This window comes from Pseudoliparis swirei, chromosome 6 (assembly GCF_029220125.1).
Source record: "Pseudoliparis swirei isolate HS2019 ecotype Mariana Trench chromosome 6, NWPU_hadal_v1, whole genome shotgun sequence".
Taxonomy (NCBI): domain Eukaryota; kingdom Metazoa; phylum Chordata; class Actinopteri; order Perciformes; family Liparidae; genus Pseudoliparis; species Pseudoliparis swirei.
In genome coordinates, this window is record NC_079393.1 from 10,586,541 (window position 1) to 10,602,070 (window position 15,530).

A 15,530-nucleotide genomic window follows, 5' to 3' on the forward strand; every position below is an offset into this window, starting at 1 on the left:
TCGTATAAAAATGTATTTATTTTCAAGGAAACCATTGAGTAACACTGAATACAACAGGAGTGATCATTCAATAGTCAATAAAACGTGTGACTCCTACATCGTAAAGATCCCAGACGTCGTCTTGGAAAACAAGATTTCAAAGCAAACATGTTGGCAATTTGCTGGTGCTACAATTTCACTCCGCTCCACATAACAAATCGAGGTGATTCACACCTGTATAGAAAAGTGACAAGATTTTACATCTTCTTACAAAGGGCTGGATGTCAAAGTGCACGATGCCTGAACCCCCCGATGGACTTTCAAATACAAATATCCAAATTTAAAATTCAGCCATTATGGCTTTATATTCAGTTGAGACCTAAGTCTAGCTTAAATTACAGAATTTAAAATATTGTTTCAGTAACATTTCCCCTGCCCCCAAAGATACTTTTTTTTTTTTTACTGCACCTTAATACAGACAACTGCATGTAATGGAGTAAAGCATCACAGGAATAATGCAGGCAGACAACAGGAACGCAGCTGCTCATCAACAACTTCAAACGAAACACGCTAACTGTTTGTTGGTTTATAAAAGCAACCGAATCCGAGAATACATACTAAAATTAGAAATTAAAATGACTTAAAACCCTTGAGGGGGAAAAAAAAACAACCTATGTACATATATTTACAAGTAAATAGAGTGAATATTATACAGGTTTGACTGTCCGCTCAAGGTCCATCAGATCCAACACGGCACGACATTCGGTTCCTCCCAAAGGTTCAAAGACAAAACACCTCCAGGCCTTCAAAGTCGCACGAGAAACAAACGAGTGAAAAGTCTTCTCCAAATCTGGTTTGAACGTGTGTGTGTGTGTGTGTGTGTGTGTGTGTGTGTGAAAACACCCAGGGCTTTTGGACTCGATCATAACTTTCAATGTTTTGCATAATTTATAAACTAACAATTGCAATGTAGAAATCCGTTGAGTGCATTTTTCTGGGAGTCTTCTTCTTCTTCTTCCTCTCCTGAATGTTGACACCATCTTGAACTTAGAGACGAACACACGGTCAGTCTGGAGGAAGGAGGTTGTGCAAACGAAACTGCTCCCGGATGTGCGGTCGGACATCTTCGTTCTGTGATCGAGAGAGAGACGACAGATCAAAACACTTCCAGAAAATGGACGTTTGGGTTCAGCGCTGATGACCTCCGGCTTCTACTTTTACAGCAATGGGGTCAAAGCTGGCGGGGAAGATAAAAGTTATTTTTTAGAGACGTGTGCAGTCGATGGCTCACAAACAACCGGCGGCACGCGGCCCTCGCCTTCTGATGACCAGAAGGATACTTCCCTCTTATATCTGGATCATATTATAGGCACCGTGTGTCTGTGCGTCCACTCCCGAGACCCTCGGAGGGAAAGAAGTTCAAACATTCAGAACACGCGGGACAGAAGTGGAGATACGCACCAGTTCCACCAGCTTCTCCAGGAAAGGAACAAGCTTCAGAAGCTCGTTGTCATTTCTATCCACAAACCAGCTCTCAATAGGAATCCCGTTGGAAAGCTGCAAGAGACACAAGAGACACAACATCCATGATCCAGCATCACAGGAACATCATCCAACAGGTGTTTACTTTATAGACCAGTGGAAAAGGTTTACCTGATAGGCAAAGGCTTGGGGTGAGTTGTCGATGATTATCGTCTTGGAAAGATCCCGTCCGAGAATATTCAGGTCTTTAATATAATTCCCTTGAACACACACACAGTGCTCACGAAACAGCCGATGTCTAAAGAAACGCGGGAAGAGAGAACGTCGGTGAGGTTACCTGCAGTAAAAACAGCTTTTTAACAAGTTCTCGAGCTCAAACGAAGACGACAAAGGAACTGGGTACATCGGCGAGAGTGGAGTGAACGTCTTAGAAATGACAGCACCAAAACATCTCAGAGTTTTACGTTAAATGACAAGATTTATCCCTTTCGAATGGCGGAGAAATGAAGCTTCTTCACCTCTTTGTACAAAGTAGAACTGCAGCATGAACCAGTCGTGCGTGACATCAGCGATTGTCTGCTTTCTCGCAGCAGAACTGGTTCTTCCTCTCATGTGTTCGTCTGGCAGAGGAAGAGGAGGCTGCGTGCACCCGGACTATTGTACTTATTGTGTTTACGGCTGAAGATTATGAGGTCAGAGGCTTCAGGAGCCGTTCAGAAAGTGTGCGTGGAGGATTAACACAAACATAAATACATCGTGATGCTTGTTGAACTGCAAACTTCTTTAACTCGCAAACCAACAACTGAACTATGGAAACAGCACAAAACACACGAGGGACGTCTTTTTTTGTGGTTTCTCTGCATTTTCCCCCCTGGTTTTATTTGAGAGACTGGAACTCCATCCTTCTTCGTCCCACGGACACACGTGACGTGTTCCCCTCTGATTACTTCCCACGGCCGAGTTCAGAATGAAGCTGCTCTTATTTCTTGTTGAATCACAGATGACTGTTTTCATCTCGCTTCATTGGAGCTGCTCAGGCTGTTAAATCCGTATCATATAAAAGCTGCTGAAGAGTTGTGTCGTCACTCACCTGACCAGCTGCTTCTTCGGGTCCAGGATGTTGAGCAACTTGTCCGCGTACACTTTCTTTGAAGCCGTGAAGAGAATAATCTGAAAGCAGCAATAAATGAATAATAAGTAACTTAAATTTACAATTAAACGGATACGGTGTCGAGTCTCTTGGAAATATGAAAAAATGCATCTCACCTCATACATTTGAGACATGCGCTCAAGAAACTCCCGGAAAAAAGGCCTCAACCGAACATACACCTTCAGATTAAAAATGAACTTTAAAAACACAGCAGCAAGAAGATGGGAGACGTGTTGATGAGGGAATGACATGCTACGGCTTGTACCTGGTATATAACATCTTGAAAGAGCACAGGGAATGTCAGGGCTGCGTCTTCGAGCTCGTTCAAACTGCAGTGGACCAGAGTTTCATCCTGACACCAGGAAAACAAAAGGAAACTCCTTTGAAGTCAACTTCCTTCAGTGAGATGAAGTGAGATACAGTCCAAGAAAGCGTTCACCGCTTACCAGATCCAAGACGAGGGAAAACTCTGGCGTGCTGCGTGTTTTCAAAGGTAACGCCGGTTTGCGTGTCAACTGCTCTTCGGTCAGTGGAGGCACGTGCTTGATGAAGAAGTACCTTAAAGCAGAGAAAACATCAAACAACCGAACACATTAGGAACGGAGTAAAGTGTCTGTGGATGGAATGTGAAGTATTAATGCTACAGTTTGTCTTCACAACACTTAATAAATGGAAAATGTCTGCTCCAATTTCCATACTACGAGGGTCTGAAAGGATTTAAATGTTTAAACTAGTGAGTCAACTGGACTGTTAAACGTGATTTAAGTCCAATGAAGCACAGTAGAGGCGGGATCATGTCCTCTCAGGACACACACAAAGAATGCAAGTCTTGTTTCTGTCGCCACCTAGAGGTGGAAACAATCACATTGCACCAACATGCAATGTCACCTTGGAAGTGAGACGATATAAATAGAACGGTTGTCAAGTGCCGAGTTGAGGCTTTACACCAACTCAGTCTAAACTTAGAGTTCCTTCATTGATATTCAACAGCTACTTTTTAGACTTAGTTTTAATAAATAAAATTAAAAAGCTATTATTCTAAAAACAAAAATCAAGTTCAACTTACGGATCAAAAACTTCCCATTCCTCTTCATATGAGGTTTCTGGAGGAGCTGCCGGCAGAGCGTGTGGGTAACCACCAGCCGGCATACAACCCAGCGCTGAGGAAGACACAGATGGAAAAAGAGTTCAAATGGTATCGAAAAACGATGAAGAGCCGGGCACACTTCTGTTCCACACGCTTCTGCAAGTCCATCTCACATCGAACCGCTCTGAAGTCAGTCTCCCTCAAACAATGAAGCCCGTTCCCAAGGTTACCGGTCATTATTCTAACACCAATTAGCATCCACTACAGTACCTGCTCTTAGGAGTTGAAACCAAGGTTGAACGACTATTAATAAAGCATATATGTACCCTCGTGGTCAAGGGCTCATGGAAGATGCTTTTCATTGAAAGCTGCTTAACAACTGACATGTTGATTAACAGATCATTGTTCTGTAGAAGCCCATCTCTAAACATATGGAGTAAACCACATGCAGACTGGTGCGCTCTGTGCAGGTTGGATTCTTTACTTGTTCTGTTCACAAATGTGAAATGGAAATTTTTAAAATATGTTTCTTACTTCTGAAACAGAACCCGGAAGCTCTGGTTTCTTTAATATAAAATCATGAAGCAGAGTTTACTTACAACTATGCAAGTAAAACCTGACTTTGCATATCTATCAAAAGTGTCATGTTTACAAATCTGTGTGCTCAAAAGAAGATTAATTAGATTTGAACATTGACTTGTAAAACCCACCAAACCGGTCTTTAAAGCAGGTTAAAATAAATAATCAGATCTGCAGTGAGTGTTTGTCTTCTCACCGCATACGATGACGGTCAACAATGTTTCCCGGGTTTAATAAAAAAGTGTCCATACCCGTTAATGGTGGCATGTCAGTTTCAGTGACTATTTCTCCTTGTTCTATGCTCGTGTCCGAGGTCATCGGAAGCCTCTGCGGTAACATCGGGGCGATGCCCTCTGTGGAGGTCAGGGTGCTGCTTGGCATTTCTTCTGCCGGTTCGATGTCCAGCTGCTTGATGATTTCCTCGGCCTCCACCGCTTCGCCAGGAGAGTCGGAACCGGGAGTGGCTGAACACGAATGACAAGAGCAGGCGATTCACATCTCACTTAAGGAATTGGACTAAATATTTTATATTTTTAGACGTGTACATTTACGGATTCTTTAGTTTTACCAGTTTTAGTTGCTGGTGAGAAGAAGTTGAAGACTGGGGAGAAGATTGTGCCGAGCAGGGTGGTGCGTGGAGGGTTGCTCGCGGCCTCGACGGGCGCCTCCAGCTTACCGTTCGGTTTCATGGGTTTACTGTTGCAGGTCATTGTGTCTAGAAAAAAAGAAAAGAAAACATCTGTATAGATCTCTATATACATCTCTTTGCTGTTGCTTCTTTGGAAAAGGCATCTGATTTGTGACGCTGTTGTCAAGATGAGGCATTTATTCTACAACCGTTCTCTTTAGGTACCTTTTTCTGGACTTTTCCGGCAAACTCTGGAGACAGTTTTGTTGGAAAGGCCTCTCGTCTGTGGCGTTGAAGTAATTAGGTCGCTCTCAGGATTACAATCAATACGACTCCTCTTCGCCGGGATATCCTGCTCCACCTGAGAAACATTTTTTTAAATCTCCAATTTATTATAATGACAAATACAATTAGTAATGTTGTAAAAAAATAAGTTATCAGAGCATTTTTTGTCATAACAGCAACTACTTCACGGTACCTTTTGTGTCTTCACATCTAAATACAGTAAATCTATAAAGGGTTATAGGATGGGCAGGTTTCACTGTGCAGATATCTTTGTGCGGCAGAACCCTTTATGATAATGCGTTCAATTTAAACTGTGTTGAAAAACGTACACAGAAGTTACTAATTCCAATTTAGTAAGATTACCCATACAACTTTAAAGTAAAGTGACTCCACTACTGATTCACATCCCATATAATGAAGTCAATGAGGTACATTTCTGAAATAGGCTTAAAATAAAACAAAGCAATTTCTGTAATGGGAGAACGTTTTGCTTTTTACACCAATGTTCATGACAGGTTCCAGTTTGATATAATATGATACCATTTTACATTTTGCATTAGTTGACCATTTATAATTATAATTTATAACAGCTGTAAGAATGAAAATAGAAGTCCACAGAAACGCCAGTCAGAAACCATGTTGGCTGCGTTGAGACTTTCTGTTAAGAGTCTCAAAACAATCATAGCTCTTATGTGTGAGTCACTGTTTATAATTACTAGCCCACGATACAGCGGAGGCACTGCTTTCTCTGCTTAAAAAAAGAGTGTGTTTGCTCCTAGAGTGCATCAACATGTTACAACAGCAAAAACTGAACTATGGAAAGAGCAGCTGAGGATTGTGATGTGAGCCCACCTTGACAGCATTTCCACGGATGAATTTCTTTATCGTGGAGAAAAGGCCGGTTTCATTCTTCTGCATTTTGCCTCGACCTCTCACTGGGGACGGCTCCACTTCACAGCGTTTCCGTTTGGCCTGGGACGGCTTTGTTCGACGGCCAAAGTTTGGCTGCTGAGGAGCTTTACGCACTCTCAGCTTCATCATGCTCCAACGTCACATAGAAAAATCTGACAGAATAGGAACAATAAGTAAAGAAACATTAAAAAAATAATAAAAACAACCGTACTCTGAGAAATATAAATGTTCAACGTGACAGGTTGCTCCACCACAAGCATCTTTACAAGAAATGTGCACAATTCAAATAGTGTAAACCAGTTTAAAATCTGGAATATCATCAAATAAGTAAACAATACCATGCATCTGACTGGATATTTAGTGTAACATACTGTAGTTGACTTGTACTAAAAACTTCCTGCGCTTCAATACCCTGCCCTATATGTCGCATCTTAAATGAATTAGCAGTATGATAATGAATAGGTTTACAATATATTCTAAAGAATGTTTTTTTAAAGATCTATAATTGTTTTAATGTTTTAAAACATTTACATTTAAAAGTAGAAAACATATATGCAGCTAAATAGATTAATTGTAATACCTTACATGTGAGCCAGCAATTCCAAAACAACAAATGATTACTACACCTCTTCATGATGGTGCCAGTGTCGTAATAACTTATGTTATTGATTAAACGCAAGCTATTGCAAAATAACCATTATTTTCTATAATATATTTAAGTTGAATATGTAAACTACACAACAGTCATCAACATAAGTGTGCTAACAAGACCGATTTAGGGAAACAGTGTGATCAATATGTTGACTCTTGTGGTTAAGTCAGCAATGAAGGTTCAGTCCAGAATGTGCAGATCGGCAAATCAGATGCACTCATATTGCCTCACTGGTTTCTCGTGGCCTGAACTTTATTTCTACTGTAGTCACGACAGAATAACGGTGACAGCAGCTCGTGCACTAAAAGTTGTTTATACTGTAGTCACTACACGTCCGGTGGAGTGGGCGGCGTGACGTCAACGTCACGTGATACATATGAACGGTGAACGGAAAAGCGAGGCCTTTTAATACGTTCAAATTGAGCGGTTGTTCAGCGCAAAACACTGAAAATAACTCACATTTGGTAAATTACGCTTTATTCGCTACCTGTTGGTAAATGAGACCTGGTCGCGTGACAGCGTCGCAGACTGACGTTACGTAACGTCGTTGTAACGCTAGCTGAAGAAATACAAACTATGTGAGCTGTCGTGAGCCCGCTGCTGGTATTTAGCATGAAAAACACGACTGGGTGAGGCTGGTGTTCCGACTGTGAGAGGACACTACTGTGCTTTAATGTGGCAAAAAAGCTGGTATCGTCGGATAAACACGTCTGTCATCAGTCGTAAATCATTGTAACGTAAACCAGATGTGGCCGGTGGATTCCGTCGCTAGCTAACAGAAGCTACTGTCGGTTAGCTAGCAGGCTAATAACCTGCCAATGGCAGTGAACGCAAGGCCGCGACATTATTTACTTCGGTTACGGTGGCACGTTTCACACGAAGCTTTGTTTAACACGGACACTATCCGTCAATTCATCGGTAAAATAACATTAGACGCTCCGGCTGTCGCGTCATTTTATTAGCTTCCGTTATTATCTCCAGCCATTAGACTACGCCCCCTTCGCTAGCTAGCAGCAGCCCGGCTATCGGAGGAAGGGGGGGGGGGCAAACATTTTTTGTTTACATGTTGACGTCGTTTGTTACTTACTGATGATCTAAGAAGTGCCTCAAAACCAGCCCTCAGCGGCAGCTCTCGGCCGCGACCGTGGCGGCCACCGGTAGAGGTCGGGCCGCGGTTGTTGCCGCCAGCTGTGTCTGTCGCTCGGTAGCTAGTCACAGACCAAACATGTCTGCGGACGCCATTTCCCGCCTCATCACAAACACAACGTCGGTGATGCGCAGCGGAATGCGACACACGCGCACGGGGAACCAACGTGGCGGAGAAGAAGCGTCAACAGAGGAAAAGACGGCTGTGGTGGTGAGCGAGCGATGCGCATCTGGATCGAGACTCACTACTGCACTTTATCCCTGCTGGTATTGTTGTGCGACTACAAGAAAACTTACAAAATAAAAAGATGTAGACCGGTCTAGATCTTTTGAAACGGTATTGTTGCATTGTTTGATAATGTAGGGGCTGACAGGAAGTACACTTGGACCAAAGCAGAATGGGAAATGGTCTCTTGTGATTGTGTGGGTCATATTTAAGAATAAACAGACTTTTTGTTTTGTTAAAACAGGGAATACAAGCAAATAAATATAGTTGGGCAGGTGATCTGAATTTGTTTTTTATGATAGATGTCCTTCGTATAAACTGTATTCTGCTGCATGAGCAAGAACAATCTAATTAAAAAACTAATTCCCAAGCAAGTTTCAGGCATTGACTTGCATACCAGTGACATGAAATGCCTGCCGAGCGATACATTAATCAATATACTAATCTCTGTTCAGGGAACTACATTCCGACGCCCTTTGATGGAAAGGATAACGTTTTTCAATTTCAAAACCATGTCGATTTTTAGTAATGTAGTGGAATAAAATTATGCAGTTGAGCAAAAACATGCAATTCACCTTTCTTGAATCCTTTCCGCTCCAGCGCCATGGCAAAGTAAACATGGTTTGTATTTCCAGCTAATCGACTAGTGGACACAACAGTCATACCTAACAATTGTGTCCTACACTCTCCAAAAAGAGCAATTAACACAACAATGAATTTATCCCTGACTGTTTAACCCCCAAGATGGGTTTAACGCATTTATAGAAAAATAAAGCACACAACTATTTCCAGCATGGATGTTTAAGTGTAAGAAGAGCACTGTGTATTTGCATAGTAATGGTCATTTCCAAAGGCAATCACTGGTATACAATGTTTGCGAGCACAAATGATTAACAACAACAAAACATTTTGCATTTAGGCTGGAGACAAATCTGAAGACCATCAAGTTCCTGAAATTACAAGAAACCGCACACACAGACTTCACCAATATATTCTTTCAGATGATTACACAACAAATTGTATATTTGTATATTGTCATTTATGACTACTGTCAACACTGGTTTTAATGACTGGTCGACAAGATACAGGCGGTACTTCGGTGAAACCTAAATAAATTATAAAATACGCTAGTGCACCAAGATATGCAAATAAAAGAATGTGACACACAACTTTGTTATAGTCTCCTTGACAAATCTCACCACTGGTTGGTGGCCGCAGCGAGCTTTGAATGTGCCGCCAAAAGAAACGATTGACCGATAGCGGCTAAAATCTACAAAGATCTGCAGAGTTGAGTGTTAAATCCCAAGTGTTTATTTTCTGCACTCTCATTCCAGGAAGTCACTTTATTTCAAATTAATAACAATGAAACTCCTACTGCAGGTCCAACTAAACCTACATGTGTAAATATTCACCGACCTTATCGTCCCAGCCACAAATATTATCACCACACTTGAATGATGGATTTAATGTCACTTCTTTCCCTACAGAGACGAGAACATTTGATTGGCATTAAAGGAACCGCACTAGACTGGTTTGAGTCCTATTTATCAGATTGATCCCAGTTCGTACGTGTAAACGATGAATCCTCCACGCACACCAAGGTCAGCCATGGAGTTGCACAAGGTTCCCCGGTGATTACCGATGGTGGAGTTTCATTTCATGCCAAGATGAAAGAGTTTCCTGTAGGGTCCCGGTCCCCCCCATAGGCCCCTGACGCAAGACAAATACAGAACATTAATCAAATGTGGTACGATTCATTACGACCAACCATTACCGTGCTGTTCACTTTATACATACCGCAGAAAACCATGCCAATAAAGGTGAGGCATCACATCAGCTTTCATGTAGTACATAATTCTACTTTCTTTCGCTTGGTTGATGGGAAATGTTTCCAGCGGTTGACCACTGTAGTCAAACTCGGCAAGAATCACTGTGTTGTAGCTTGTAACCAAGGGACACGAGGTGTAGCCATCATACTGTCAACGGGGAGGTTACGGATTATATACAGTTCCACAATTTTCAAAAAGATGAATCAGGATTGATGTTATAGGTCACTTACTATTTTATCTGGCTTCTCATTTTTCAGTACTTTGCTGATGGTACTGTTCAAGATGGCAGTCTGTGCAGCTGAGAAGGAGAAAAGAAAGGAGATTTTATGTGACCCAAATTCATCCTCATTATGTAAAATGCCATAGTAGACTGTTTTAGCAGATAGCATACAGAGGTTAGGTACGTTTATTTTATTTTTATACCGACATGACACATTATGTGCAATATTTATAGACATGCTAGCGGCCACCGAGGGTCACAGTAAAAAAGAAAATTGTTGGATTTATCAAATATTTTTGTGAAGTGTCAACATCAGGTGCCCTGCTACTTGTTGGGCATACCATTTAAAGTGCGTCACTTGGTGGTGTGACATAAAATGCAATGGTTTTACCAGCCACTATCATATTCACTATCTGCCCATCCCAGCACACACTGGGTCAGAGGAAGGGAGGGCACACACTGAACAGGTCACCAGCTTATCACGGGGCACACACACACAATAAAAAATGTGAGGCAGTTGTTGCTCATTAGTAATTGTGTGTTGTACCATTTTGTATAAAAGTATGTTTGGAATCATATTTTTATACATTTGGAAAGAGAAGTCAAAAGCATTGATGCGCTTCATCACAGAACAGTCATAATATTTAGTTTACAGCTTAAATAATACATCAACGTGTGTAGGAGCGCTCAAAACAATTATTTACTGCCGTCATATTGCAGTTGGGCACGGAGCTCATGTCAGTAATAATTGATTTCCAACTTCATGTCATCAGTCAAACAGGTAATGACACAAACAAAAGAAGTTAAAAATATCTCGGCACAGAGAGTTCATCTGTGTGTTTGCGTCACGTGCAAAACATTACTTTGGTAAATCAAATGTGCAATCAGGGTTGGGTCAGAGTACTTTGAAATGTAGTCAGTTATTGATAGCAAATTGCATTGATTGTTTTGTAATTAGGAACGTCATTGGATTACGAAATGAATGTAATCTAATCTGAATACTTTTGGATTACTGCAAAATCAAACATTATTTCACACAATTTGAGTTCCACAAATTCCCCCCCTCCCTATTAAACATTATTTCACACAATTTGAGTTCCACAAATCCCCCCCCTCCCTATTAAACATTTTTTTAAAGATAAATGAACATCAAATAATCTTTGTATTTTCAGCATTAACAGCATTAACAGTCAGTCTAAACAAACCCGTGACAAGTGGTATAAGCACATTCTGCGACATGGGATGCGGTTTATTTGGCGTCCGTTTTTTGCAATATCAAATCCCGACAACATGTAATTTGTTATTCCCAAAAACCTGTGTGCAATACAATGACTAAGAAAAGTACTTTTTTTCAGATTACATAAAAGACAAGCAGTTAACAATAAACATGAGATGAACATTATGCAACAACAGAGTTTGTTGGTGCAATGTTGAAACTGATGACAGAGAAATGACTTACCGACAGCTGCACCCGTTTTGGCGGTGGGCAGGTTGGTACAGTCGCCAATCCCAAACACGTTTGGATATCTCTTATGTTGGAGGTTGTCTTTGCTGACGTCCAACCATCCGGCCTCATCTGCCAGTGGACTGCCTTGAACCACTCGATTGGGTCCCATCGGTGGTGTGACATGAAGCATTTCATACTAAACAAATAAAAACAAAACAAATTTCAGTTACTCACAGAAGGCATTTTGTTAAATTTGCAAAAGTTTAGGTGCAAAGAGTGAAATAATGGAGTATTATGTTGTTCCTAACATACAAATGCACAACAGATTTGAAGAGGAAGTAAATGACATAGCACATTGTGTAATAGGTTGTCTAGTGAACACTCATTCATGCATGTAACAGCTCCACAGGAACACATTTACCTCGACCACTTTGGTTTCGCCTGGTTTGTCAAGATTTTCAAACACAGCTTCTCGCTTATCTGCACGCACTTCAATCAGGTTCTGCCTCAGGTTCACTTGGAGATCACGTTGTTTCACGATGTCCCACAATGCGTCAGCATATTTCTTGATCCCAAAGAGCACAGGTAGCGATGTATTGTATATGATATTGGCTTTTGCCCTTTTTCCTGTCTGAAATAGAAACATAAAAAAACATCTTCCTTTTACTTCGAAGAACTTCAGTTTCAAAATGTACTAAATCATCATTACATTCCAAAATGAAAGTACTTTTCTGAGATAGGCATCCGACAGGTACATAATCTTCTGTGGCGCTCCCGCACATTTCACAGGAGTATTTGGGAAAGTGAACACAGCGTTGCCTTCTTTGAAGTCCTGCAGTGCTTTCCACGTCTTCTCCACAGTTTGGACCGAGTAGTTTGACCCAATCTTTGGGTGTTCAAATCCTTCAGGCAGTCCTTTGATCTACAGACAAGAAGAGGGTGAGTTTCTTGGAATGCCCTTTTTTTAAAGAGATCAAATAGAGCTTTATTGATGCAGAGGGGAAATGATTGTGCAAGAGATTGATAAAAAAGACAAAATACATCAACAATAAAGTAATAAATACAAACTGTGTAAGAGGTTACGCTAACATCAGTACAACAAATAGAAAGTATAAGATACATTTAGTGAAATAAGCAAACTACAATAGTAAAATAATATATGTGCATGAAATTAAGAGCATTGATATTGCACAATATATATTGAAACTAACATTGTGCAAGATATTGAAATGTAACCTGTCATATTTAAGTAATAGTTCACAAGATATGGGAATGAGCAAAGCATCACCTTTTCAAAATGGAGTTGTAAACCAAGAGCCACAATCAAATACTCGTAGGAGATCTGCAATGCGAGAGAAAGTACAAGTAAGGCATGATGCACATGGATCATAAACATTAAAAAATAATGCACTTCAGATACTGCCACTCAGTCAAGCCGGTTAATGACACATTATTCAATACGACAACAGTTTCCTAAAGCAAACATACTTCGTTCCCATCGTCTGTGCGGACGGTATTTGTGTCTGGGTTTATCTCTTGAACTTTGGATTTCACCCACTTCACTCCAGAGGGCATAACGCTCGCTGTAGAACGACCTGATGAGGTTAGAGTTTTTGCACCAGCACCAACCAGGGTCCAAATCGGCTGATAGTAGTGCGTCTGCAGAGACAGAAACATTGTTAAGAAACAACCTGTATGAGTCATTGGGCAAATACTCAAACAATTGCTGACATGAAGTCACAGCCGAATGAACAACAGCCATCACATGTCATAATCTTTGGTGTGAGTGGTCTTCTAGTGATACACAAAGAGGGAAGGCAAATAATAATCAGAATTCTCTGGATCCTTGCCTCGCTGGGCTCCACAACAGCCACATTCTCAGCTCCCAGCATCCTCTTCATTCTTGCACTCATTGAAATGCCCCCACTTCCTCCTCCGACAACCAGCATTTTGTAATGCTGTTTGTTGAAGCCACGGCTGCCCGTGTGGAGGGGAGCGATGGCGATGCGCGCGAGGTGGCACTGCCTCAGACGACGCAGGGCAGCCATTCTGTGTCAGAAATAACAACAAGTCAAGACACTCAGGTTGAAAGTAACTACATGTGCCTTTTAGAGAAGGGACAACTGTAAATAACCCAAGCGAGCTTTAGCGGGAATTAGATTTCAGACACGTTGGGTCTAAAAAAAAAAAAAAAAATTATAGTAGCCTCACGACCCACAGCTAATGTGAAGTAGATCATTGACTCGCCGAAACACACAGACACCAGAATATCTTCTTTACGGGAACTTTACTTGACATAGTAAAAGTTTGCATAATAAGGGAAGAGCTGTCCGTCGCTGCTGCATGCTGCGTCACGGAGCCTCAACACTGAAAGAGACAGCACTTGTATGACACTTACCTTGACAAGCACGACTGGTGTCCGCCTGTCTGGCCGGTAAAGTCAATCCGGGAGAGTTAAATCCGACCTGTCTCGACTCTGCAAAGGCGGCGGCCGGACTTTCACAAGTAGTGCATGGAGTGTCAAGACTCTAACGAACTCTACGCCACCCTCCGAGGGAACAGTGAACTGCTGTCGAAGTCCAGGACGGTAGTCCCGCCTTCTCCACCATTCGACCAATCAAAAGTGTGAACAGTCTCACCCAGGGCCGGCGATTGCTATAGGCCAGTGGTCACCAACCTTTTTGAGCCCAAGATCCCTGACCTCCGCCTTCATGACCGGCAAGATCTACCTATTGAGGCGTTGAGAGAAAACGACTGTCCAGACTGGATTTATGACTTGAGGCTTTTTATTTGGCCTAATTCTAATTGAATGAAATCAAAACACTTTGGTCCAGCTTTCAAATTGATGAGACCAGGAACACAGAATTTAAGTGCAATATAAAAAGTAAGATATTTGTTCACCGCACACAATATGGACAAGAAAAAACACATTTGCAATGAGCAGCGAGATGAACTACCAATAAAAATGTTGTATTTATTTTATTTACATGACAACACGACACTAACATGATCAGTCAGTGCAACTCATGTAAGTTCAGCTCTCATCATAATGCCATCAAGTCATGTGACTCCAGTCAGTGCATGGCTGTGACTGAACTCTGTCTGTGAGCTTTAAATTAGTTCATAAGGACAGACAGACAGTCTGAGGCCATCTGTGAGCTGTCTGTCAGTAATCCAGCTCCTCGTCTTTGATTTGGTGATTTTCTCAACTTCACTGACGAGTTTTTTGGGGCAAATGTGGTATTCATGAACGTTTTCTCATCTGGGACTGGTTCTGAAGTCAGCCCGTTGGTGAATACGTTCACATCAGCTCTACAGACATCCTCAGATTAAAATAATTATTATAATAATAAATATGAGAATCACCATTTGTGACTCCTGCATCTGTGCTTTTTCAAATAATAGAATACATATAATTGCAATGACTTTCAAGTAAACCAGATTGCTCCATCAGACAAGAAAAAAAGCTCAATGTTGAGCTTTTGTTTTGAAGGACAACAGCAGAAAAGCCGAACTCACCGAGGTAAGACCTGGCAAGTCGCCAAGAATCTCGGCAGTTGCGCATGTGCAGGCGTAATTTGTTAATGCCGTAACGTAAGCATTTACACGAAGGTACAGGCATTACAACATTTATTTATTGATGACGTAGTTGTATGTCCTTGTACTTTGAACTTGTGTAATATGTAAAGTTATGAATAAAGGTCTTTCTGCATTTCCCCTGCGCCCCACCTGTACTATACGCTCCCCTCTTCCAGGAAGCACAGATGAGAACACGGCTGTCAGAGAACCCGTTTTCAGGCGTTCATTAAAATCAGGCGGAGATCTTTTCTGACGTCGATCTTCCAGTCAGGAATAAAACGTTTCAGAATACACTTCTAAATAGCAGTGTTTGATGTTACTACATCAGA

General features: G+C 41.4%; 2 protein-coding genes across 3 annotated transcripts; both read right to left on the reverse strand.

Moving 5' to 3' along the window:
• On the reverse strand, positions 1-8,234 carry ctdspl2a (CTD (carboxy-terminal domain, RNA polymerase II, polypeptide A) small phosphatase like 2a). Its single transcript, XM_056417584.1, has 13 exons — positions 7,842-8,234; positions 6,043-6,254; positions 5,131-5,266; positions 4,846-4,992; positions 4,529-4,741; positions 3,678-3,771; positions 3,058-3,169; positions 2,877-2,963; positions 2,728-2,790; positions 2,552-2,631; positions 1,633-1,759; positions 1,441-1,536; positions 1-1,110 (listed from the first exon to the last, which is right to left on the reverse strand). Exons 2-13 carry the CDS (start codon positions 6,229-6,231, stop codon positions 1,045-1,047), a joined length of 1,410 nt encoding a protein of 469 aa, XP_056273559.1. The 5' UTR covers positions 6,232-6,254; positions 7,842-8,234; the 3' UTR covers positions 1-1,044.
• Positions 8,235-8,922: 688 nt separating this feature from the next.
• On the reverse strand, positions 8,923-14,169 carry sqor (sulfide quinone oxidoreductase). 2 transcript variants are annotated; one of them, XR_008832025.1, is made up of 11 exons: positions 14,021-14,169; positions 13,473-13,671; positions 13,111-13,281; positions 12,911-12,964; positions 12,350-12,544; positions 12,044-12,253; positions 11,635-11,818; positions 10,186-10,253; positions 9,924-10,102; positions 9,696-9,836; positions 8,923-9,076 (listed from the first exon to the last, which is right to left on the reverse strand). XR_008832025.1 is itself a non-coding variant. In XM_056416496.1 (10 exons), the coding sequence occupies exons 2-10, from the start codon at positions 13,668-13,670 to the stop codon at positions 9,779-9,781; spliced, it is 1,317 nt and encodes a 438-aa protein (XP_056272471.1). In that variant the 5' UTR covers position 13,671; positions 14,021-14,168; the 3' UTR covers positions 8,923-9,778. The 2 variants fall into 2 exon arrangements, 1 of the variants encoding a protein (XP_056272471.1); XM_056416496.1 differs by having other exon boundaries at positions 8,923-9,836; positions 14,021-14,168.
• Between the last annotated feature and the right edge of the window lie 1,361 nt (positions 14,170-15,530).

Bases quoted from the DNA above. Each gene is read 5' to 3' on its own strand.
- ctdspl2a (XM_056417584.1), bottom strand. From the start codon at position 6,231: ATGATGAAGCTGAGAGTGCGTAAAGCTCCTCAGCAGCCAAACTTTGGC. The intron at 4,742-4,845 runs GTAAAACTAAAG...ATTCGTGTTCAG, and splicing joins CTCACCAGCAACTAAAACTG to CCACTCCCGGTTCCGACTCT. The intron at 3,772-4,528 runs GTATGGACACTT...TGTCTTCCTCAG, and splicing joins TGACATGCCACCATTAACGG to CGCTGGGTTGTATGCCGGCT.
- sqor (XM_056416496.1), bottom strand. From the start codon at position 13,670: ATGGCTGCCCTGCGTCGTCTGAGGCAGTGCCACCTCGCGCGCATCGCC. The intron at 11,819-12,043 runs GTAAATGTGTTC...TTATTTGTTTAG, and splicing joins GCGAAACCAAAGTGGTCGAG to TATGAAATGCTTCATGTCAC. The intron at 10,254-11,634 runs GTAAGTCATTTC...TCTCCTTCTCAG, and splicing joins CAAAACGGGTGCAGCTGTCG to CTGCACAGACTGCCATCTTG.